This window comes from Stenella coeruleoalba, assembly GCF_951394435.1.
Source record: "Stenella coeruleoalba genome assembly, chromosome: 4".
NCBI classification, from domain to species: Eukaryota; Metazoa; Chordata; class Mammalia; order Artiodactyla; family Delphinidae; genus Stenella; species Stenella coeruleoalba.
Genome location: NC_137149.1, coordinates 20,033,141 through 20,058,707, shown reverse-complemented (window position 1 = coordinate 20,058,707; position 25,567 = coordinate 20,033,141). Strand labels below are relative to the sequence as shown.

The 25,567-nt window shown below is 38.7% G+C and overlaps 1 protein-coding gene across 1 annotated transcript; it reads right to left on the bottom strand.

Moving 5' to 3' along the window:
- Positions 1 to 455: 455 nt before the first annotated feature.
- QRFPR (pyroglutamylated RFamide peptide receptor) lies at positions 456 to 23,941 on the bottom strand (the record flags this gene model as incomplete). Its single annotated transcript, XM_079920778.1, has 3 exons — positions 23,247 to 23,941; positions 4,528 to 4,620; positions 456 to 701 (listed from the first exon to the last, which is right to left on the bottom strand). Exons 1-3 carry the CDS (start codon positions 23,697 to 23,699, stop codon positions 456 to 458), a joined length of 792 nt encoding a protein of 263 aa, XP_079776904.1. The 5' UTR covers positions 23,700 to 23,941.
- Between the last annotated feature and the right edge of the window lie 1,626 nt (positions 23,942 to 25,567).

The window sequence follows — 25,567 nt, the reverse complement described above, 5'->3', positions numbered from 1 at the left end:
GTACACATGAGGAAAGCAGGGGCCTTGGGAGTAAGGAGACTTATCCACATCACGTGGCTGGTGAGGAGTGGCAGAGAGAGGAGAGTGCCACAGCCATTCCTACTGCGTCATATTGACATGCAGAAGAAAATATAACGATTTTCAAAATTCCGAGTAACTATTTATAACAGTGACTTCCTCTTTGATTTGGGAGCTGGTAATCACCCTTTCTTCCTGCCATACGTAAAATCTCAAAAGTTTAAAATCAGTCCATGTGTTAAATGTGAATTACAAATGACACTTTGACCAAATTACCCAGGAATTCTGAGATCTCTGGCAATGGTCTCTTCCAGCACAAATAATTAAAAAATATATATATATTTTTAATACAGCAGGTTCTTATTAGTTACCTATTTTATGCATATTTGTGTATATATATCAAACTAAAAATATTTTAAACAGCGGTGAATATTCCATTAAACAGACTTGGCAATTTTTGACATTTCTTTTCCATGAATAGTTTGAAGCACGGAGCCATCCCCCACTCTTTTCTTTATCCAAAGTTCATAGCCGATCTTACTGTACAGGATAAGCATCACCATAAGAGGCAGGAGGAAGAGGATGACAAGGATGAAGGTAGTATAGATTTTCTGGTGCCCAGGGCTGGTCCACTCTTCCAAGCAGCAGATGTGTTCTTTTTCATATAAGAAGTTATACTTAATCTTTAAAATAAACACAATTCAGTTAGAAGAGCCAGAGGCAGCATCAAAAGAACACAAAGCAGGGCTTCCCTGGTGGCGCAGTGGTTGAGAGTCCGCCTGACGATGCGGGAGACGTGGGTTCGTGCCCCGGTCCGGGAAGATCCCACATGCCGCGGAGCAGCTGGGCCCGTGAGCCATGGCCGCTGAGCCTGCACGTCCGGAGCCTGTGCTCCGCAACGGGAGAGGCCATAACAGTGAGAGGCCCGCGTACCACAAAAAAAAAAAAAAAAAAAAAAAAGAACAAAAAGCAGCCAAATACTACTGTAATGCAGCATTTTTCAGATCCTTACATATTTACCGTGGGTACATATTTCAAGTGAGATACAATTTTGATTGTTCTTTTGTTGGGAGGTGTGGGGTTTTTTCCACTCCACTGCTTAAATTCTTAAGAGGTTCATATTTCCTTTTTTATTTTAAATGGAATTGAGGTCCATAGCCTGTTCACTTTTTTTTATCTTTCTCATCTTTTTACATGATAGTCGTTAAGTTTTTAGTTGGGTGAAAGAAAGAACACTACAATGACCAAAGTATGTATGAAAAGAATACTTTGTACTAGCATGCCAGCTAATTTACTGTTACATTATTTTGCTCCCTCAGTTGTTGAAGAGACCAATTCTGACATGGCATCAGACTTCTTCCCATTGAATTCGTACTGCAAGTCTGTATTTTGTTACTGCTATTTCAGATTGCAATGATCAGGTTGCTTGCAAAGATTTCAGAGAGGCAAGTGGTAGCTTGTAGATTCTGAGATGAATGAGAAACTGGGATTCAAACTATTGCCAATGTATGAATATTCAGACCAAATTATAAGCCTTTGAGCTATATATTTTACAGAAAGGCAATTTCTAATTATTAATACTATTTCTAACAGACTGATCTCATGGGTTCAAAAAATTAATAATAACAGTATTAATACAGAAACTAACACAGCATTGTAAAGCAATTATACTCCAATAAAGATGTTTAAAAAATATTAATAGTAATAGAAAATGCTAATAAGGGACAAACCAAACATTTAAAGCATATTCAAAAGTCACACATCTGGATAATAGGAATTAAAGTTAGAGAATTTATGGAAACTGTTGTAGTTTGAGTCACTCTGGAGCTTTCCAGGTGAAGAATACTTAGGTCTTAAGACATATTTCTGCCTCCATTCCCAGAGGATTCTCACCAATCTTCAAAGTCAATTGAATGGGGGAAACAAGCTTTCTGGTATAGTTATCAAAAGTATGAAAATTCAAGTTCTGATCTAGGTGTTATTTTTCAAATACAACTAAGAATGAAAACACTTACTGAACAATAATTTCAAGATCCACGCTCTCTGAGAAGAGGATATTATGGTGAAACTCATTCTGACTCCATGTAGGCAGAGCCCACCGGGCCAACAACCATGGGGGCCACGTATTGACACATTCTAAAGCACAAGGCGAGACTGACAGTCTCTGAACAGGTGCACGTTCCCCTGGGGACAAGCAAAGGCCTTCTGAGGGCACGCTCAGGTGGTTTCATGGGAACCAATCTCAGATCTTCTATTTCCAAGCACATACTTCTCTAAAACTCCACTGCCAAAGAGAAGGCCTGGGGTTGAAGTGTCATGCTGAGTGTACATTCTCAGTTCCTCTTTCATAATCACCCTTCCTTCAATTTTCACAAGTCATATCTCTCACCCAACCCCAATCTCACTATGGGCCCACCAAAGCAAGACGTGGTTCAAACCATTTGATGTCAGTGAAGCCACCTTGATCGAGGCACCATAAATCCATGACGGGGCTTTGTGCCTCTCCCTGTATTTCTATTCAGGGGAAAACTTGGCATTGGAAAAAAGGTATTTTGACAGGTGATGACATGTTGTGAATTCCCATTTTCTGTACAGTGAAGGGGCTGAAGTAATGGGGCAACTTTAACCTAACCACCTCATTGCTTCCATTCCCTGAAAGTTGTCAAATACATCACTCCGGAGAGAGAGCCAGTGACAGCAAAGCAAAGAGAACATCAGTGGAAATGGTGAAGTTAGTGGTGCTTCATTTCATCCAACTGAGGGATTAAGGCTTTTTGTATGCTCGCACTCTCGCTAATAGGACTTAGGAATGAGAAGGTGGCTGTGGGAAAGCATGTTAATACGTTTATTTGATTTGCAAAATGAAATCGTACTTTTTCTTGACAGAAAGCAAATCTGATTAGGCTGATCTGTGACAGAGAGGACTGGCTTTGCCAATTAGATTTTATGCATTTTCTACAAATGAAATGATTTATATATTTAAAATATATAAATATATAAATTTTATATATTTTTATATAAAATTATTTATATATATGATAACATAATTTTATTTAAAAAATGGACACATCTCCTTGTGTTCTATGGGTCAGAAATGGACCCCACGTGGGAACTGGGTTGGGTCATTTATAAAAGGGCTTCATTGGTGTGGGTTTCCTGCTGGAGATAAGGGCAGCCTCAGAGAAAGGAGCTGGTCACGTCCAGTTGTGTGTGGAAGCTGAAAGGTCTTCACTAGCAGCTGGCTAAAGGGAGTAGCCGTTGGAAGCCTCAGGGTTGTTATTTGTGAGAAACCCATGAAGTAAAGAATCAGTCGTGGGAAACGGTCATATGCAGAATAAGGGGACAGTATCCCCTCTGCATACTGTAGGATTCTAGGCCTAAAGATGGCTCAAACTGGGGGAAGGAAGACGTTTTAAATTGATTGAGGGTATGGACTTTTGTGATTGTGACACTGGACTAGACATTTTGATAAGGGAACTAACTCTATTCAGTGACCCGTCACTGTTCTTATGACTGAAAGTGACCAGAGGAATTTTATTCTCTGAATGACCGCAAGAGTTACAGGGCCCGCTCAAGGCTTCATCCACCATATTTCATCTGAGGACTGGAAAGACTGCATTTTTGTAGGTGGCAAGGGATAGAATAGAACTGCCTTCTGCTCTTACCTGTGGAGTCCAGCTCATTCAATATACCAGTTGCATCAAACGTCAAGCCACTTTTTAAATGTACCCTTGCCTGAGGGCTCATTTCATACCCTTGCCAGTGGATACTGAGTGCCCAGTAAAGTTTCACATTTGCTTATGTCAATTTAAAAGGTACAAAAGACACGTAGTTTCAAAAATTATCTTAGAGGGTATGTGAGCAACCCCCTAGTGTCCTTAATGACTACTGTCCACGCTAGATCTTCCAGGCAGGACGCATTCAAGTACACCCCAATGGAGAGACCGGGTCACCAAAAATGGTGCAGTGCTTCCTTCACTGTGAATTACCAGAAGCCTGGGCCCATCTGACAAAGATGTTGGGGAAGCAGAGAGGTTGGAACATCCTTTTACATGTTCCAGTTCAGATTTCAATTTGTCAATGAATAGGCAGGCAGGTGAGAAACGGCTTACGAAGGAGAATCAACCAATAAGTAGATAAGAGGTTACAAATTTTTCATGTGTCTTAAAAATAAAAGAAAAGTCTAGAGCGAACATTGAACTCTTAAAACATAACAAGACACTGAAGAACACTAGGAAAGCCATGTTCTGCTGGCAGGAAAATGTAGAATGTGTCCCTGGTACATTTTATTTTAAACAATAAAGTCTTAACGATGTAAGATCTGGATAAAGCAGAGGAAAAAATCTTAAAGCAAATTATTTTATTCCACTTGAGAAACCTCCAGTGAAATAACTGAGATCATACAAATTTGCTGTAACACTCTTGCAGGAAGGAAAATGATTATAATTAAGAGGGGAGGGAAGACATTTCAATTGTGTGATTGATTACCAATCCCAGCCCCGAATCTACCTCAAGTCGTTGCACATGCCACATGGGGGAGCCTATGATGACTGCCACCAGCCAGACCATATGTGCAAAAACGTTAAAATCATCAGAATACAACTCGGCAAAGCCAAATACATCTGTGCTTAATTCTCTAACCATAAAGACTCCTTATGTTCAATGCACCCCATCACCTGTACCCTGGAGCAGTGCAATCGTTTCCTCATACATTCTCACCTCCACTCCTTCACTACCCTCAAAATTGCTGCTGGAATAGTCTTCCTGAAATACATTTTAAATGTTAAAATGTGCCTAAAAGATAAAGCCCAAGTGCCTTAAAATGGTCCCCGTGGTTCTCTGCACTCTCACTTGCCTGTCTGTCTTTAACATTTCTGCCCGTGTTCTTCATGCCCGAGTCCTCTGCTGAGGAATTTACAGAGTTGCTTTCGGTTCCCATTTCCCAGAATACATTGTGCTGCTCCACGCCTGGATGCTGTCACCCTGGATTGGCACCCTATCCCCACTATCGAACTGTGGACCCATTTTCTAGGACTTGACTCAGAAGTCATCTTCTTTTGGAAACCTTTGAAGGCCACCACCATTTTCAGATAGAACTGACCACTGTTGTCTCCATGTGCCCTCCAGAGTAGCACCTTTGTTGCCCTTCCTGGTTTCTTCTCAACTTCCTCTGAGCAAGGACAATGCCATTTATTTTTTTGTGTTTGTTTCCCCAGATAAAATTCCCAGGGAAATTCCTGGCCCTCAGTAGCTGTCGATCAAGCACCTACTGCTTCTTTGTTGAATGGATGAATAACTTAAGCATGGTATAGAGAACCTTCTACAGCATCTTAAAATTGAAAGCACATTTATCTTAAGCATAATTATGGGAGCATTATTTTATTGTTTACAAAACAAACACTTGTAACATCAGAAACCAGGGTGCTCTTTCCAGATTTCCTGTCTTCCATGAGTTTGTTGAGAGGATTACTTTAATGATGCATCCCTGAGCAAGGAACAAAAGAGAATCTCAATGGATTAGGGAAAGGCCAGAACCAAGAGCCCCAACATGGATTTTGAAGAAAATTTCCCAGCTCAAGCACTGCTTGTTCTTTCTATTTTGAGTGGAAGCATTAAGAAAACACTGTATTAAAAAAGAACAGGGCTTCCCTGGTGGCGCAGTGGTTGAGAGTCCGCCTGCCGATGCAGGGGACATGGGTTTGTGCCCCGGTCTGGGAAGATCCCACATGCCGTGGAGCAGCTGGGCCAGTGAGCCATGGCCGCTGAGCCTGCGCGTCCAGAGCCTGTGCTCCGCAACGGGAGAGGCCACAGCAGTGAGAGGCCTGTGTACCTCAAAAAATAAATAAATAAATAAAATAAATAAAAAGAACAAAATAATGCCATTTGCAGCAGCATGGATGGACCTAGAGATTGTCATAGTGAAGTAAGTCAGAGACAGACAAATATCATATATCACTTATATGTGGTATCTAAAAAAAAGGGTACAGATGAACTTATCTACAAAACAGAAATAGAGTTACAGATGTAGAAAACAAACTTATGGTAACCACGGGGTAAGAGGGGGAGAGATATATACAATGGAATATTACTCAGCCATATAAAAGAACAAAATAATGCCATTTGTGGCAACATGGATGGACCCAGAGATTGTCATATGGAGTGAAGTAAGTCAGACAGAGAAAGACAGATATATGATATCACTTATACACAGAATCTAAAAAAATGGTACAAATGGACTTATTTAACAGAAATAGAGTCACAGATATAGAAAACAAACTTATGGTTACCACAGGGAAAGGCTGGGGGACGGATAAATTGGGAGATTGGGACTGACATATACACGCTACTATATATCAGATAGATAACTAATAAGGACCTACTGTATAGCACAGGGAACTCTACTCAGTACTCTGTAATGACCTATATGGGAAAAGGATCTAAAAAAGAGTGGATATATGTATATGTATAACTGATTTACTTTGCTGTACACCTGAAACTAACACAACATTGTAAATCAACTATACTCCAATAAAAATTAAAACAAAGAAAAGAAAAGAAAACACTGTACTGCCATGGGTTTCAAGGAACTGAGACTCAGTCCCAAATTGGGGTTTATGATAAAGATACAAATGAACTGACACCACCTATAGAAAGTCATTATGAATCAATAATTCAAGATAGTACTATGGCTCACAAATCAATGTCTCTGTCTCTGTCCCTCTCTCTCTCTCTCTTCATCGCTATACACATCTATTCTCTTCTAGTCCAATCGTTATTTTATTGTATTATCTCATATCCAATCATTTTTCCAATCTTTAGTAGAAATTCTGGAGGAATTGAGTCCAGTTGGCTTAGCTCATTGCCAGAAGGAACCTTAACTCCTGCAGAGTGGAGGGACAGGGAGAAGATTCTTACAGTTTCCAAGTGCCAAGAAGAAGACTCAATAGAGAGACTGCAAGAGGAAACTGACAGCAAAGAAGATGAGCCATTTTTCTCCAGAATTCTTATTAGACTTAGGGAAGGAGATGGAAGCTGCCCAGCTGGCTCTGAGAGGAGGCATGTCCATTTGGGCTGCTATAACAATGTGCCGTGGATGGGGTGACTTATAAACAACAGAGATTTATTTCTCACGGTTCTGGGAGTTGGAAGCCCGAGATCAGAGTGCCAGCATGGTTTGGTGAGGACCCTCTTCCGGGTTGCAGACTTCTCACTGTATTCTCACTTGGCAGAAAGGGCGAGAGAGAGCTCTGTGGCATCTCTTTTACAAGAAGACAAATCCCATTCATGAAGGCTATACCCTCCTGACCTCTCATTTTTTCTTTCTCTTTATCAATTGAAAATTTTATGAGATAATTATAGATTCACATGCAGTTGTAAGAAATAATACAGAAAGATCCCTTGTATACTTTGCCCAGTTTCCCCCAATGGTAACATTTTGTAAAACTACAGTAAACTATCACAACCAAGATATTGACGTTAATACAATCCACTGATTTTATTCAGGTTTTCCAACTTTACCTGTACTCATCTCAGTGTGCGTGTGTTCTATAGATTTTATTAATAGGTTCAAGTACCTGCCATCACAGCCAAGATACTGAACACTTCCAACACCACAAAAGCCCCTCCTGTTGCCCTTTTATAACCACACTCATATGCCCCTCCCACCTCTGCCCCTCCCTGCCCCTAACCACTGGCAACCACTAGTCTGTTTTCCATTTCTAAAATTTTCTCATTTCAAAAATGGCATATAAATTGAGCAATATACTAAATAATCTTTTGGGATAGGCTCTTTTCTTTTTTTTAAATTAATTAATTAATTTATTTTTGGCTGCATTGGGTCTTCATTGCTGGGTGCGGGCTTTCTCTAGTTGCGGCGAGCAGGGGCTACTCTTCATGTGGTGCGCAGGCTTCTCATTACAGTGGCTTCCCTGGTGGTGCAGTGGTTAAGAATCTGCCTGCCATTGCAGGGGACACGGACTCCATCCCTGATCTGGGAAGATCCCACATGCCATGGAGCAACTAAGCCCATGCTCCACAACTACTGAGCCCATGTGCCACAGCTACTGAAGCCCGTGCGCCTACAGCCTGGCTCTTTTCTTTTAGCAGAGTCCCCTGGACATGCATCCAAGTTGTTGCATTTATCAAGTTTGTTCCTTTGTATTTCTGACTAATACTCCACAGAATATATGTACCACAGTTTGGTTAATCATTCATCCACTGAAGACCATCTGGGGTATTCCAGTTTTTGACTATTACCGAAAAAGCAGTTATGAATATTCACATATAGGTTTGGGTGTGAACACAACGTTTAATTTTTCTGGGATAAATACGCAAGAATGGAATCCCCTGGCTGCATGGTAATTGCATATTTAGTTTTATAAGAAATTGCCACATTATTTTCCAGAACGGCTGTGTCATTTGATATTCCTGCTGGCAATGTATAAGTGATCCAGTTTCTCCACATCCTTGCCAACATTGTGTTGTCACTATTTTTTCTTTTAGCCATTCTGATAGATGTGTATTGATATCATGGTTTCAGTTTTCATTTTCCTGATTTCTAACAATGCTGAACATCTTTTCATGTGTTCGTTTGCCATCTGTATATCGCTTTGATGAAATTTCTCGTCATGTGATTTGTCCATTTTCTAATTGGACTGTTTGTCTTTGCGCTGCTGAGTTTTGAGAGTTTATATATTCTATTGATAGATACTAGTTTTTTGTCAGATATATACTTTGTACATATTTTCTCCTTGTCCGTAGCTGGTCTTTTCATCTCTCCACATGGGCTTTAACAGAGCAAGTGTTTAATTTTGATGAGGTCCAAATTATCAATTTTTCCTTTTATGCATTGAGCTTTTGGTGTCAGTTAAGGACTCTAAGAATTCTGTGCTCAGCCCTGATAATTTTCTATGTTTTTTCCCCAAAGTTGCATAGCTTTACATTTACTTTTAAGTCTACAATCCAGTTTGAATAAATTTTTGTATAAAGGGTGAGATTTAAGTTTTTGTTTGTTTTGTTTGCTTATTTTCACCTATAAATGTCAATTGCTCCAGCACTATTTGTGGAACAGGCAATCCTTCCTCCATTGAATCACACCTTTGTCAAAAATCCTTTGAGCATATTGTGCAGATCTATTTCTAAATTCTCTATTCTGCTTCATTCATCTGTGTTTATCCCTCTGCCAATACCACACTGTTTTGATTACTTTATCTACATAGAAGCTTTGATATCAGGCAGAGGAATTCCTCCCACTTCTTCTTTGTCAAGATTATTTTAGCTATTTTAGGCCCTGTGCCTATTAAAAAGTTTTGAATAAGCTTGTCTATGTCTTCAAAAATCCTTGCTGGGATTTTGATAGGAATTACATTAAACCTATTGATCAATTTTGGGAGAACAGACATCTTTAATATATTGAGACTTCCAATCCATTAACACAGTATGTCTCACCATTTCTTTATGTATTCTTTGATTTTCTTCACCTGCATTTTGTAATTTTCAACGCACAGAACTGAAAACTATGTTTTGTTTACTGTATACCTAAGTATTTCACTTTCTTTGGAGTAATTATAAGTAGTATGGTATTTTTCATTTCATTTTCTGCACGTTACTTGTTAATATAAAAATACCACTGAGTTTTGTGTGTTGATCTTATATACTTTGACTTTGCTGAATTCACTTATTCTAGGAGATTTTGTAGATTCTTGGGATTTTCTATGTAGAAAATAATGTCTTCTGCAAATAGAGGTAGTTTTCTTTTTCCTTTCCAACCTTTATATCTTTTATTTCTTTTCTTTGCCTCCTTGCAGTGGCTTGAACTTCAAGCACTATGCTACATAAGAGTGGTGAGAGCAGACATCCATGCTCTGTTCCCAATTTGAGAAAAAAAGCACTGTCTTTCACCATTAAATATGATGTTAGCTGTAGGTTTTTGTACATGCTCTTTATAAAGCTGAGAAAGTTTCTCTCTATTACTAACTTGCTGAGAACTTTTATCATGAATGGATGTTGGATTTTGTCACATGTTATTTGTGTGTCAATTGCTATGATATGAGTTTTCTTCTTTAGCTTGTTGCTCTGGTGGATTACATTGATTTTTTTTTTTTTTTTTTTTTTTTTTTTTGCGGTACGCGAGCCTCTCACTGTTGGGGCCTCTCCCGTTGCGGAGCACAGGCTCCAGACGCGCAGGCTCAGCGGCCATGGCTCACGGGCCCAGCCGCTCCATGGCATGCGGGATCTTCCCGGACTGGGGCACGAACCCGTGTCCCCTGCATCGGCAGGTGGACTCTCAACCACTGCGCCACCAGGGAAGCCTTTACATTGATATCTGAATATGGAGCCAGACTTACATACCTAGGATAAATCCCACTTGATCATGTGTGTAATCCTTTTTATACATTGTTGGATTCTGTCTGCTAATACACTGAGAATTTTTATGTCTAAGTTTGCAGTTGAGAGACATTGGTTTGCAGTTTTCTTTTTATTGTACTGTCTTTGTCTACTTTGTCAGAGTAAAAATGGCCTCATGAAGTGGTTTAGGAAGTGTTCCCTTCTCTTCTATTTTCTGGAAGAGTTTGTGTAAAAGTAGTGTTAATTCTTCTTTAAGTGTTTGGCAGCACTCTCCAGTGAAACCATCTGGCTAGGAGATGATTTGGGGGGGGGCAGCTTTTCAGTTACAAATTTAATTTGTCTCTTCCTTTTAAAAATGTCTTTTTAATCGAAGAATTATGAGCAAATCATTCAGAATCGGAAGGGCTACGATAAAAAAAGAATGGGTCTCTGCCCACCCCCTCTCACCTGCTGTCCTACTCCCCGACATCTATTTGTGTTTAGTTCTTCTGCCAGGTACCATCACATTGCTAAACAGGTTGCTTTATATTCTTGATATCCTGATTTTAGATGGTCTATATTGACTTTCTTCTCGGATAGATAGGCTTTTAGTTCATTTTTATTACCTCCCACCTCTGCTTCTCCCCACATCTTTTAGTTTTCTTATAGTTATAACAATTTCTTCAATTGAAAAGCTTTAGAGAAGTGTGTTACTAAATTCTTGCACGTGGTTTCCTCTATCTTTGACTCATAAAGTAATATACTTAACACCCTTTTCCTTGGTCTATCAGCTTCCAACAGTTTATCTTGTCCCTCACTTTGTAAGATGATGATACCTCACCTCCTCATGTCACCTCCTTCCTCCTTTTCTTCCTCTCTTCTTCCTTCCAACTTCTTTCAGCTATACCTTTATATTTACTTTATCAAGACTGATAGCTTTGCATTCTGTTCCATTGCCATGTTAAGTCTTCTGTACTTGGCCTACATTTTAATTATAAAAGATTAAAACTATAAGCAGCATTTTCATTATTATGACTACTTAAACATTATAACTACAAAACCAATATACATGTTCCAAATACATTTCTCTTTCTCTGAATTTATAGTAATGATCCTTGTGAATTTACTCATTGCTCTAAAGTGTGCCATATTTTAATGTGCTTTGTATCCGGGCCATGACCTTTTGTAGAGTATTTTCATTTATTTAATTTTTCCTGGAGTTTTAATTTGCATTTCTTTTGTTCCAGTTTGAAGAAGAAACAGGTACCTTCTTCAACACAGTATAGCAGTTTAGAGTATAAGCTCTGGAATTAGACTGCCTGGGTTTGGATCTTGGGTTAACCACTAGTTAATAGTGTGACCTAGAGACAATTACCTTACTTCACTGTGTCTTGGGTTTTCTTATCTATAAAATGTAGATGATGAAACAATACTTGTCTCATAAGACTCTTGGAGGATTAAATGAAATCATAAATGCCATGTGTTTAGGACAGAGCCTGGCACTATGTGAAAGTGCATTCATGAGTGTTAGCTACATTTATTGCTGCCGTAATCATCATCATCATCATTATTTTTACTATTACATCTCAACTTTTCACATAACATATACACAACTTGGAATCAATTCTAGTATTTGTTCTTTTAAGACTTTCTTCTGGAAGACTACTGACTTCTAAGTTTGATGACTGTGTTTATTTATTTATTTAAAGATTGTTCTATAGCCATGTTCTTGAAATTCATTTAGAATGGATTCCTTCTCCACTGTTCCTTTTATTTCATGGCTTCTTATTTCTTGTATTTCACCCTTGTTTTGCATGAATCTTTTTCAAGTAAGTTCTTCAAATTAATGAGTTTAAAGTAAGCTCCTTAAGTTCTTGCTTATCTGAAAGTGGCTATAATTTGACTTTAAATTCAACATTATCTTCCTTTGGAATCTTGAAGATCTTGCCTTGTTGACCTCTAGCATCCACTTTTGGTGCTAACACATGTATACCGTCCGACTGATTTTTGCTCTCTTATGAGTATCCTGGTTTACTATTTGGAAGCTTTTATTGATCTCTTTGTAATTGTACTTCTGAAATGTTATGGGGATATGAGTTGAAGCCTAGACCATTTTTTATTCTTTTGCTCTTTGTGTGCCTTTTGAATTTGGAGGCCTCTGACTCTCTTATCTCTGTGTTTTATCTCTGTGTTTTGTGCATTTTTTTGGTGGAACTCTTATTAATCAGATTTTGGAATTCCTGGCTGTATCCCTCATGTTTCTATCTTTTGTTTATACATATTTTTTGCTTTATAAATTCTCTTTGTCTTTTTTGGTCCACAATCCAGAGATCTTCTTCTCTTTATCTTCTAGCTCTTATAATTTATATATAAGTTCAGCAATCATATTTTCACTTTTAAGAACTTTTTCTTATTCTCAAATGTTCCTTTTCAGAGATGCTTACTCTTGATTTATGAAGTCAATATCTTCTTAAATGAAGACATCTCCCACTTACCATTAGTAACTCATTCATGAAAATGAGACATTCTGTGTGAAAATGTGCACTAGTAGCCTATTCCCCGTTATTTAAAATGCCAAATCAAACTCCCAACAGAATTCCTGAAGTGTAACTAAAATATAGTTAAGTCATCATTTAGTATGTAAAATGTATAAAATATTGCTCCCAATTTCCAGAACAAGAATGGTTTTTATCAAATGGTTTGTGTGCATGTTGCTCTGTATGCAGCATTTTCATGGTGCATCATGAATAATTTTTTCCAACAAGGCATAGCAACCAGCACACAGAAATTAATAAATATGTTAGAAAATTTCAAATATAATTTGCAACAAAAACAGGACAATTACCTTGGATGACCTGATACCCATGAAGAAAGGAACAGACTGGAAACTTGAAGAAAGTTGAAAGGCGAGGAGGGCTGAAATGTAATCATTGTCACTGGCTGTGGAAAGTGATATCATGAGTAAGTTGGCTTGCAAAGGTGCAATTTCAGGCAAACTATAAAACTCAGAAGCTTTCAGTTTTGTTTTTTTTTTAATCACTTTTGTGCTCAGGTAGGGACTCCTGAAAGAATCTTCAGGGGATGTAGTTGACTCTTTAGGATGAAACACTACAGAATAAAGCTTTACTTACTCTCCTGTAGTATGTTTATAGAAGTATTTGCATGGTGATATAAGAGATATCTGGCAGTAATATCTCCACCAAGTTCAAAGATAATGATTATCATTGTATCAGCAGAGCCCACAAATAATTTTCAGCAAGCAATGTCTAGTGGTTTAATTGAATACCTTCTGGTTATCACTGTGATTAACTTTTTCAGACTGATATCCTGAACAACTTTAGTACTTGCTAATTTCTCATCATGCATTTAAATAATTCTTCAACATCTTTTTCATTGACCTCTTTGCAAAGCTACTCTTCTTTTCAAGAGTAACAATTGCAAAGAATGGTTCAGTCGCAAAGAATGTGTAAAATGATGTGATGCTTCTCTTAGTGTCAGCAACATTCAGTACACACATCCCATTGTGAACACTAGGCATGCTTTTCAAAATATCTATTTGTGATTTTGATGTTCTACCAAATGTATTTGGAATATAGCTGGATAATTTTTATTTATAGATAAATCATTTGGTTTAAAATCTTTTCTTAAGTTTTGGGACATACATTTTTCTTATGTAAAATCATCTTAAAAAGTGTTGTATTGAATGATACATTTATTGTAGAAGTTTGAGACTAAAAACCAATAGGAATTCCACTATGAAAATATCAAATGAGGAGACATTCTTCAGAATATGTCCATAGATATGAAAATACCACTTAGAATTTTTTCTAAAGAAATCTATAAATCACCCATTTATGCTAGTTTCATTTATCTGTTTGTTTGTATTCCCTTTTATTCTGCAAATTTTCTTCAACTGCCTAACAATCCTTGATTGCCTTTACATATTTAAGAATGGGGCAACGTGAAAGACTTCTGGCTTCTCTGTGTACATGGGCTGGAGCTGTCCTCAGAAAGATTTTGATTTAGGATGAGTGGCCCTCCACAAGGGGCCATACAAATTGCGAGACCCTGAGGTTTTTCTTTGTGGAGCCAAGCTGATACTAACTGTAGTTCTGCTCAGAGTGCTTCCTTCAACTACTTTACAAGAAGAACCTTCTGGGTGCATATTTGTGTCAGAAAACAAGTTCACCAAAGTAAAATTATGTCTCTTCTGGTATTTCTCTTCCTATTTTCATTACTCTAATAGCTACAAATACCATTTTAGAAAAGTAACTGAATTGTTTTTTTACTTTCCACTAATGGCAATAATTAGACTTTCAAATAATAGAGTAAAATAAGCCCAGGTTAAACATTAGGGTAATAAAGCAGAAACAAGGTGGTTTCATTGTGCTAAAAATCTTAAAATAACTCACTGTCAAATAATATAGGAGGGATTTTTCTTTCTTTTCTTTTTTTTTTTTTTGTATACAAGGAAAGAAATGGAGAAGGTCAGGTTAGCCATTAGGAAAAAATTCTCGAATGTGAAGGTTATCAGGCAACAAAATGCATTATAAAGTGTTCTTCCCCAGAAATGTTTAATAAAAATTTTTAACTATTCATGTAATTTATGTACTCAGTTGCTCACCAAACATAAAATAACCTCAAATTAGTGTAAACTAATGCCAAAAATAGCGGGATGGCTAAATAAAATATATGTCAATATAATGTAAATTATTAAATCATCTTTCAATGGATGTTTTAAAATGAAAACTAACTGAAACAAGCAGTAAACAAGTGATATACACATGTACACACACATGCACTCAAACACTAAAGGGTTTCTATTTTGCTAAAAATATATTCAGGAGAAAACTAACTACTAAATGTTACTAATTTTAGTAACACACTAAAATTCTCATCATAATTACCTCTGGATTTGGAATACATAATTTTTATTTTCTTTGTATTTGTTTGTTCTATATATTAGTTAGATGTTTTGGACTGCAAATAAAAGAAAATTCAGCTCAACTGGCTGAAACAATAAGGGAAATGTACTATTTCATATAAAAGTGATTCCAGAGGTAGAGCAATAATGGGGCAGTAAATTCTACAGCTGAATGATTTCAGCATGGATTGGCATTCTCTCCTTTGGATTACTTCGTCCTCCTCAGCATGCTTTTGTTCTTAGGATTCGAAAGGAAAATATACGCTTTTCTCAGTCCCTTTATGAAAGTGAGGAAAACCTCAGACTCTATGGCCAAAATGGGCTGCATGCCCATTTTAAAACTCATCGACAAGGAGAATGAAATTTAAAATATTGACCTACATTAATGAAATCCAACTCCTAGAGCTAAGAAGTATCCTAACCTCCCCTGAAGAACATGCCCACCCAATACGTTAACACACCAGGTTTCTGTCTGGAAGGAATAACATCCAACAAGACCTAATTAAACAGAGTCATTCTATGTGTAAGAGGTGATTGTATTAGTTCTCTACTGCTGCTCTAACAAATTACTACAATCTTAGTGGTTCAAAAGAACACACATTTATATCTTATAGTTCTGGAAGTCAGGTGTTTAAAATGGGCATGCAGAGCTGCATTCCTTCTGAAGGCTCTAGAGAAGAATCTGTTTCCTGGCCTTTTCCAGTTTCCAGAGACTGCCTGCCTTCCTTAGCTCAAGGCTCTGCGTCACTCTGACTTCTGGCACGGTTGCCACATCTTCATCTCTGCTCCTGACACTCCTGACTCCCTTTGTAAGTACGCTTGCGATTAATAGGGTCCAGCTAGATAATACAGGATGGTCTCCCCATCTCTAGATCCTTAACTTAGTCACATCAGCAAAATCTCTTTTGCCATGTAAAGCAACATAGTCAGAGATTGTAAGGATTAGGTTATGGACATCTTTGAAGGACCACTGTTCTGTCTTATCACATAGGATTAACATGACAATATTGCACAGTGACTTATCATTAAAATGTCAATTATCTCCAAAACAGCAGATAAATTGAATACAATACCAATCAAAATTCCAGGGGGACAAACTTATTTTTAAATGCTTATGGAAAACTAAAGGTCCATACATAACTAAATCAACTCTGAAAGAGAAGGTCAAAGAAATGGGGGACTTTCCCAATGCAATATTTAGATATGCTAAAAAGCCTTTGCAATAAACACTATAGCACTGGTGTGGACTTAGACAACTAAGCAATGTTTCAAAATAGACAGAAAAGAAGATGGGAAATGGATTTATAATTAAAATAGCACCACAAATCAAGGGAGAAATTATAAGTTGTTTATAGGAAGTGTAAAAAAGACTAGCTCTCTACATGGAGAAAAATAAACCAATCTGCCTATCTTGTATCACATACAAAGGTGGACTCTAAATACATAAATTATCTGTTAAAAATAAAAGCATTAGATAAACACAGCAACATGGAAAGATGTTGGAAACAGCACTGAGCAAAGTAACAACGCATATTTATGCAACATATGTAAGAAGAATACAAACAAATTTAAAGGTACATATCAAACACATTATTGTAGCCACCTTTTCAGGGGGAGATGAATTATAGCAGGGAATGGGGATTTAAGGGAAAAAAAGAATATAAACATAATAAAACAAGAGAAGGTTATTGTCCAGAATGATAATAATATCATATTATTAACTCAACGCTATGAACCTGAGATCCCAAAAGAGAGCACAAAAGCAAGAATGAGAGAGAGTTGTAGGATGGAAGGTGAAAGAGAGAGAAATTTACAAACAGTTTTTACAAGATGGAGAAGGTGAAATGGGAATTTTTGTTTGCTTGTTTCAAGCTATAACTAAAACTTTAGGCCAGTCATATCTGAAGATGGAAGCAGTAACCATCAGTTACAATTCTCAGCAGTTACTCCTAGGTGGATATTCAGACACCCTTCCCAACAACAGAAATGTGTACACTGGGAATTCCAAGACCTACCCCAGATTCCAAGCCCTAGAAAGCACTGGTTCTCAAACCTGGCTACATGTTGTAATAAGCTGAGGATCTTTAAAGGAAATTGATACCTAGATCTCTGGGGGGCTTGGGGAGGGCTTAGGAGGATATCTTAGTCTATCACACTAATTTTTCATGCTATAGTCTGTCTTCTCATTCATTCGTTTGTTCATTCGCTCACCTATGGATCACATATTACTGAAGGCTCTGACTACAGACCGAGACAAAACATAAACACTCCCAGCTGTTCTTCACGGAAGGAGAGCAGGAGTTAAACAATATCCCACAAATAAATGTATAATTACAAAGCAGTATTCCAAGAAATTCTGTTTGAATGCATACAAGGATAAAGTTTAAAAAAACAAAAGTAAAATGCTGGATTAAAGTTGGTTGAGAAAATGACCATATACATTAAAGCAATGGTGGTGAGTAATACCTAGAATATTGATGATTGATTATCTTGTACATTACAAGGGATACAAGCAGTGGTGTGCTAATAAATGTTAACAACCAGCTCCCCAGGTTAAAAAAAAAGTTTCTGATCATTAATTATTTGCTAATTTCCCTGGTATAAATATGGTCACCATGGCCAATCCCAAACTACCAAAAGGATATCAATAAGTGTGGAGCCTGGAATAGATGTATACACAGTTGGTTATCATGAGTTGGTACAAATTAGCTCTAGCACACCATTGGATACCTAATTATGTTCAAAAAAATGATAGCTAAAAAGAATGCCAATCTATGTATGTTTTATGACTTCTTTTATTTTTTGGTTTTGTTTTCTTCTTCTCTGTTCTTTCTCTCTGTGTATCTAAAACACTATTCCTGAACAGACTAGTTGTAAAAGAAAGTTTGTGTTTTAGATATGACTTCTTATGATAGTTAATTTTTTTCTTCTTTTTTCCAGTTGTATTGAGATATAATTGACATACAACCTTGTATTAGTTTAAGGTATAAAATATGACTTGATACAAGTATATATTACAAAATGATTACCACAATAAATGTAGTTAACATCCCATCACCCCACATGGACCTACTGTATAGCACAGGGAACACTACTCAATACTCTGTGATAGCTAATTTTATGTGTCAACTTGTATTGATAATGGGGTGCCCAGATGTCTGGTTAAACATTACTTCTGGTTGTGTCTGTAAGGGTGTTTCCAGAGGAGATTAGTATTTGAATCCGTGAACTGAGTAAAGCAGATGGCCCTTCCCAGTGTGGGTGGGCATCACCTAATCTGTTGAGAGCCCAAATAGAACAAAAGGGTGGAGGAAGGTGGGAATTTGTTCTCTGCCTGACTGCTTTGAGCTGAGAAACTGATCTTCTTCAGTCCTTGAGGCCCCTAGTTTTCAGGCCTTCAGCCTCAGACTGGAATCTACAACGTTGGTTCTTTGACTCTCAGGCTTTTGAACGACCACTGCCACCTGCTTTCTGGGGTCTCCAGTTTGCAGACAACAGATTGTGGGACTTCTCAGCCTCCATAATTGTGTAAGCCAATTCTTCACAGCACATCATACATATACACACATACTATTGGTTCTTTTTCCCGGGAGAACTCTGACTAATAAATATGCTTATCTTTCATCTCTTCCCCTGAGCTGCTCTCATTGACTTCTGTGGTTCTGCAACATCATGAAAGTCTATCTCTGCTCTCCTCTGTTCTCTCTTTTCTTTTGTCCCTGTTTATGCCTTATACCTGCCAGAAGTGTCCTTTGTCCTGACTGAGCCACAATGATGATAATGTTCAAAGTTAAAAGACTAACTTCCAATCTAGAACACTTTTTACCATTTACTGTGTTATAATCAGCATTAACTCCATAAACTCATAAAATCTGCTTGGAAGCAACACCATAAAATATGTATTGTTATGACCTCCATCTGTAGAAAGAGATGAGAAATAAAGCAACTTACCCAAGGTTGTTCCTATATGCCATAAAATGATGGCTCCAGAGTCTATGCTCTCAGCCACTGTGAAAAACAGTCCCCAAACCACAGGTTTTCCATAATTAGTGTGGAGAAGAGGTCTTACAAAATAAGTAAGTATTTAGGGTATTCAATGGTTTGGAAGCATCAATCCTATTTCTTTTAAATTACGTTTCTACTTGCCAAATTAGTATAACTCTATTCTCTACCTGTCTCTATATTATGACTTGGAAGACAGCTGATTATCACTGTTTTCCTTCTTTTCTACATCTCATCTCTTTATCTTTCACATTTCCCTGCTTCCTTCCCACCCTGTTTTTCTGAACACCACTTTGCAAATCTTGTCGGGATAACATTTTTCTAAAATTTATTTGAGTAGTGGGTCTCCTACAATTTTGTAATCTCTACACTTAACACAGTTCGAGGATTAAAATATATTATTCTGAGAGACTACACCATATATTTTTCAAGAACAGCTCTGATTTTACTGCAGTAATAAAAATAGTCAGAGGGCTAGGTGGCCCTAGGCAAAAATCATGTGTATAGCTGTTCTTCCACACGCCATGACTTGCATCTTTTGGTATAATCTCGTCTAAACAGTCTGCCTTTGTCACAGTCTCATCCACACCCACACATTCCAAGATGAATAAAAACTTCTGCTTTATTAGCAACCAGCCACAGGTAAATCAATTTTTTAATTATCTGTGTTCCTTAAAATTGCATCATCAATTCCACCACTTTAGTAATCGAATTCAGAGAGTTGGCTGTAACAAAGTACTGCCACAGGGTAGCAATGGAACATAACCATGGCTGATGAATTCTGATGGGTTTAATTTGCTTATGGTCAACCATACTTGCTCTAACTTGACTCCCTTTATACTAGTGGTTTTAACCATGATCCACAATAGGAAATACCTTTACATTACACACACACACACACACACACACACACACACACACACACACACACGTAATTTAAAGATATTTCTTATTGCATGTGGAGATACATATATATACACACACAACCAAACTTTTACTATGTAAATGCTCTCTGAAATTCTCTATTCTAATATATATCATTTTTTTAAAAATTGCTAATCCTGACTCACCCAATGACTCATGACTAATTAATAGGTTGCAACTCCTAGTTTGAAATTCATTGCTTCAGATTAGTGATGCCTCTGCTTCAGAATAAAATTCAAACTCCTTAACATAGCACTAGAAGGCTCTTCATGATTTCTCTTCTTTTCTCTCCAGCTTCATCTCTCACCACTTCCCCTTTGAATGCTAAACTCCAGGCCTACAGAACTACTCACATTCTCCAGGAAAACTGCTGTCTTTCCTCAAAATCTTTACACGACATACATTGTGTACTATTCACCCTTGTATTTGAGTTCAGCATAACGACTAGCATATATTAGTCATTCAATAAATAGTTGAATCAGTAAAGGAATGAATAAATAAACAAATGAAAAATATTATATCAAAGTCTATGCAAAGAATGTACTTTGTCAATAACATCCCATAGATTTCACTCTGAAAATGCAGGTATAGGCTACAGAAGGGAGAAAAAACACCCAATAACTTAGAGATTTATTAAGGAAAATTGTAATTTCTGGAAACCGGAGTAAACAGCTTCATAATAGCTTATTTACTTTGAGGAAATTTTTACCCATTTAATTTGGTTCAGCTGGATTTTGGTCATCAACAAATCAGGCAGACAAGTAAAGTTGATTGTGTATTAAATTCCACACCCTCCTTGGTATAATTATGACTTGGAAAAATAAGCTCTAATGGGAAAAGTCCTAGTTATTGTAGTAACGGCCTCTATGGTATAACAGACAATCAGAGAGAAATATTTAGCCTGTCTATTTGCTAACGAAAAGTGCTCAGTGGTGGCCTATTACCATTGGTCAAAATAACCTGTCCCCAAAGTGGAACACAGCAATGGTGTATTAGAGACCAATGAATCTCAACCTTCCTTGTGAATTTGGACCACATAGGGAATTTTGTTAAAATGCAGATTCTGATTCAATAGGTCTGGAATGGGGACTGAGACTGCATTTCTAACAAGGTTCCAGGTGATGCTCATGCTGTGGGCCCACGGCCTAGACTCTAAATAGAAAGAAAAGTACACAATTTATTGAAGACATTCTGTTTTGCTCCTAGGAAGCATTATTTCCTAACTCAAATATTTCTGTTACCAAGGTAACCGGGCCACAAGCAGGTCCTGTGACCACTTGACCTAATGACTTGTGCTGGAGGAACTGTTTTAGCCAAGCAGCAGCCTCTCCTCCCTCCACAGAATTTCAAATTAAAAGGAACAAGTACTATTTGTCCCAGAATAAGATATCTTCTAGTTACCAGTGAAGCAGCCCTTTCTCATTTACCTCTTTACATCAAGGACTTCATTGCCGACAACATTCTGCATTGCCGCTACCTAGAACTGAAGCATGTTGAAAAGATGTACAGAAGCCATGCCGAAACCAAATAGCTCAGTATATTATTTTGGCGCTTATGCCTCTCACTTAACAATTGTTTTTCTGTTAGATTTCCTTCAGGTTTTCAGTGGAAGATAATCACATCCCATTCTCATATAGTCAGCTTCCCATCTGTCAGTAACATCTGTAAGTCAAGAGTTTCTGACAATAATAGAAAAATGTGGGTGCTTTTTTCCCCCAGTTCTTCCTTTTTTAAACAATTTTTTTTTTTTTGCTATATACCTTTTTCCAAGAAGAGAAAAAAAGGGGGACATGTACAGAGTTGCTTTAATTAAAGGGAACGCTCCTGTGCCTTTTTCTCAAAAAATAAGCCATATGTACTGGTCAAAAGTTTTTCCATTAGTTCTGTGGCGTTAGTTGCACTGGGCAACTTTAAAATGCCCAAGTATAATGATTTCATCAGAGTGCATAAAAAAGTCAATAATCCATAAGTCAATTTATGACTGCATTATGTGTCACTTTCAAGCTAATACTATGTGCTCTAATGTTTAGTGTATTGGGGGAAATATATATATCATAGATGGGATGGGAATCAAAGATTTTAGCAACCTGATCCACTAACAATAAACCCGGCGCAAATTAATGAAAAAAAGCAATGCCAGGGACTTAATTTGAGGATCTCAAGTTGGTAATGGTAGGATGAAAGAAACACCCGCCATGAGAATAAAAGGAATTAGCTAAGGAAGGGGTGGAAATAGCAGAGTTTGAAAGCACAATGATTCATTTCTCTCACATTCTCCCTATATTTCCAATCACTTTCTATGAATTTTGAGATGGTCACAAGAGTACATCCACCCATGAAAACACAGGTACAATCAATGTTTCCTCGTCCCCAAGGCACTCCATAAGCACTGGTGAGAATACAACCCACTACTATTTATGGGTTACAAAACACGCTCTCTAGTCATGTCTCTTTGGAAAGACTGCATCATTTAGAGAAGTGCAGTGTCTTATTTTTTTCCCACACACTGCTCCCAACAAAGGCTCCAAATGATTCTCTGCCATTTCTGCTCCCATTCTAAGGAAGAGAAATTAATCTCTCTTCCTTTATCAGTCAAGAGGACATATATTTTCTGTGTTCCTTCTCCAAGTGTGACTCTGTTCATGTATTTTTTAAAAAGAAGGACTAGATTTTTTTTTCTGCAAATGCATTATATTTGTTTTAAAGTTTTAAGTCCATATATATACTTGCAGTACAAATACCTGTCTGGAAGCCCCATGGGCAACTGGGGAGTGAAGCTGGAGGTTAGAGGAATGAGGGGATGTTGAGGTTTTTATTATTTGAATTATTTTATCTTACTTTTATTTTAAAAATAGGAAAAAGTCTTGGTAATTGTGGAAAAGGGAGCTGAATTAACTGGTGCCACTTCCCACCCCACTGCGGTGAGACTCTCCTAAGCATTTCCCTAATTTGTGTCTCTAAGCGACACGGAGAAAAATGCTGGAACGGAATCAAAAGGAGCAAAAACTTATCTCCAAGTGAGGGCAGGTGAGGAAGTTCTAAGAAAGGGTACTGGATTCATTTGGTAAAGAGAAAAATGGAAGAAAGTCAGAAGAGTAGAGTGTGTGTTGTGGAGGGGGTCCCCTGGAAGGCTGGGGATTAGGGGAGAAGGAAAGCGCGCGGACTCACCCCCCAGCCAGTTGTTGAAGATGTTCTCGAGCATAGTGACCGGGATGCAGAAGGAGATGAGCAGGTCGCTGAGCGCCAAGGAGCAGGTGAAGATGTTGGTGACGGTGCGCATGGCCTCGCTGAGGGTCACCACGTAGACCACCAGCGCGTTGCCAAAGAGCGCCAGGACGAAGATGAGCACGCCGGTGAGCACGAAGGCCAGCTTGGCGCGCCCAGGTAGCTGCGGGGTGTAGACCAGCGGCCGCAGCCCGTACAGCGCGATGAACTGCGCCCGTGTCGGGTTGTGGTCCCGCAGCAGCCGGGAGAACTGCTCCGGGGTGATGTTGAGCGACTGCATGCTGCGCGCGCCCCGCGTGCCATCCACCTCCCAGGGCTCGGACTCCCGCGCGGCAGGGCGCGGGCTACCGGGGGACCCGCGCGGCGGCCGCCTCCCTCCCCTGCAGGCCGGGACAGCCTCTGCTCTGGACTCGGGCGCACGAGAGGGCTCCCGTCAGCACCTCGGGAGGTTCTGGAGAAGGAAAGCAGTGCAGGGTTTTAACTCACAATCAACAGGCAGGAAGCCAAAGCGAGGGAGACGATCCCGTTGACCAAAAATGTTCGTAGTTCAAAGTCTTCCGCTCCTCTCTGAGGCCCGGCGCTGTGGCCGTCCGGAATGCCGGAGCGACAGTGCCCGTGCTTCTCACTCCCCAGCCTCTGGCCACGCGGTGAAGACACCGCACCGGCTCCGGGGGCGACGGAGGGTGGGTCTGGAGCTCGGCTGCGCGCCCCTCACTCCCGGCTTCGGCAGCGGGGACCCCGCCTCCGAACCCTCTGCGCGAGGGAAACTCCTCCCGGGCTCCCCAGTTTCTGCCACCGAGCCCCTTTCTCGTGCCTCAGATCACGCTTATGTGTAAAATTGAGTATTGGGGTTTTCCACAGTCTCACGGTTTCTCCTCTTAAGAAATAATGTGGGCCACAGCTAGCCAAGGCAAAAGAAGATTTATTTTTAATTATTTTTCTGTATTAAAAATCAATTACAGCGCCTAGGAAATTACACAGATAGTACAGAGAGGTCCAGTGCACCCTTCGTCTGGTTTCTCCAGTTGATTACATCTTATTTAACTATGGTACGATACAAAACCAGGAATTTGCTATGTGTGTGATATGTGTGTGTGTAGGTCTGTGTCATTTTATACCAAGTGTAGATTCCTGTAACCGCCACCAAAATCAAGATAGAAAACTCTTCTATCACCACAGAGGCCTCAGTGCAGCTACCCCTTTACTGTCACACCCAGCCTGTCCTCCCACCTCTAACCCCTGCTGATAACTCATCTATTCTCCATCTCTATATTTTGAGAGGTTGTATAAACAGAATCTTACAGTATATAACCTTTTTTTAAAACATCTTTATTGGAGTGTAATTGCTTTACAATGTTGTGTTAGTTTCTGCTTTATAACAAAGTGAATCAGCTATATGTATACATATATCCCCATATCCCCTCCCTCTTGCGTCTCCCTCCCACCCTCCCTATCCCACCCCTTTAGGTGGTCACAAAGCACCACTGGGCTGATCTCACTGTGCTATGCTGCTGCTTCCCACTAGCTGTCTATTTTACATTTGGTAGTGTATATATGTCCATGCTACTCTCTCACTTTGTCCCAGCTTACCCTTCCCCCTCCCCGTGTCCTCAAATCCATTCTCTATGTCTCCGTCTTTATTCCTGTCCTGCCCCTAAGTTCATCAGAACTTTTTTTTTAGATTCCATATATATGTGTTAGCATACGGTATTTGTTTTTCTCTTTCTGACTTACTTCACTCTGTAGGACAGACTCTAGGTCCACCCACCTCACTACAAATAACTGAATTTCGTTTCCTTTTATGGCTGAGTAATATTCCATTTATATATGTGCCACATCTTCTTTATCCATTCATCTGATGATGGACACTTAGGTTGCTTCCATGTCCTAGCTATTGTAAATCGTGCTGCAACGAACACTGTGGTACACGTATCTTTTTGAATTATGGTTTTCTCAGGGTATATGCCCAGCAGTGGGATTGCGGGGTCATATGGTAGTTCTACTTTTAGTTTTTTAAGGAACCTCCATACTTCTCTCCATAGTGGCTGTATCAATTTACATTCGATACTAATTCTTTTTCTAGTCAGCATCATGCTCTGCAGATTCATCCAAGTTGTTAGGTATATCCGTAGTTCCTTTTTATTGCTG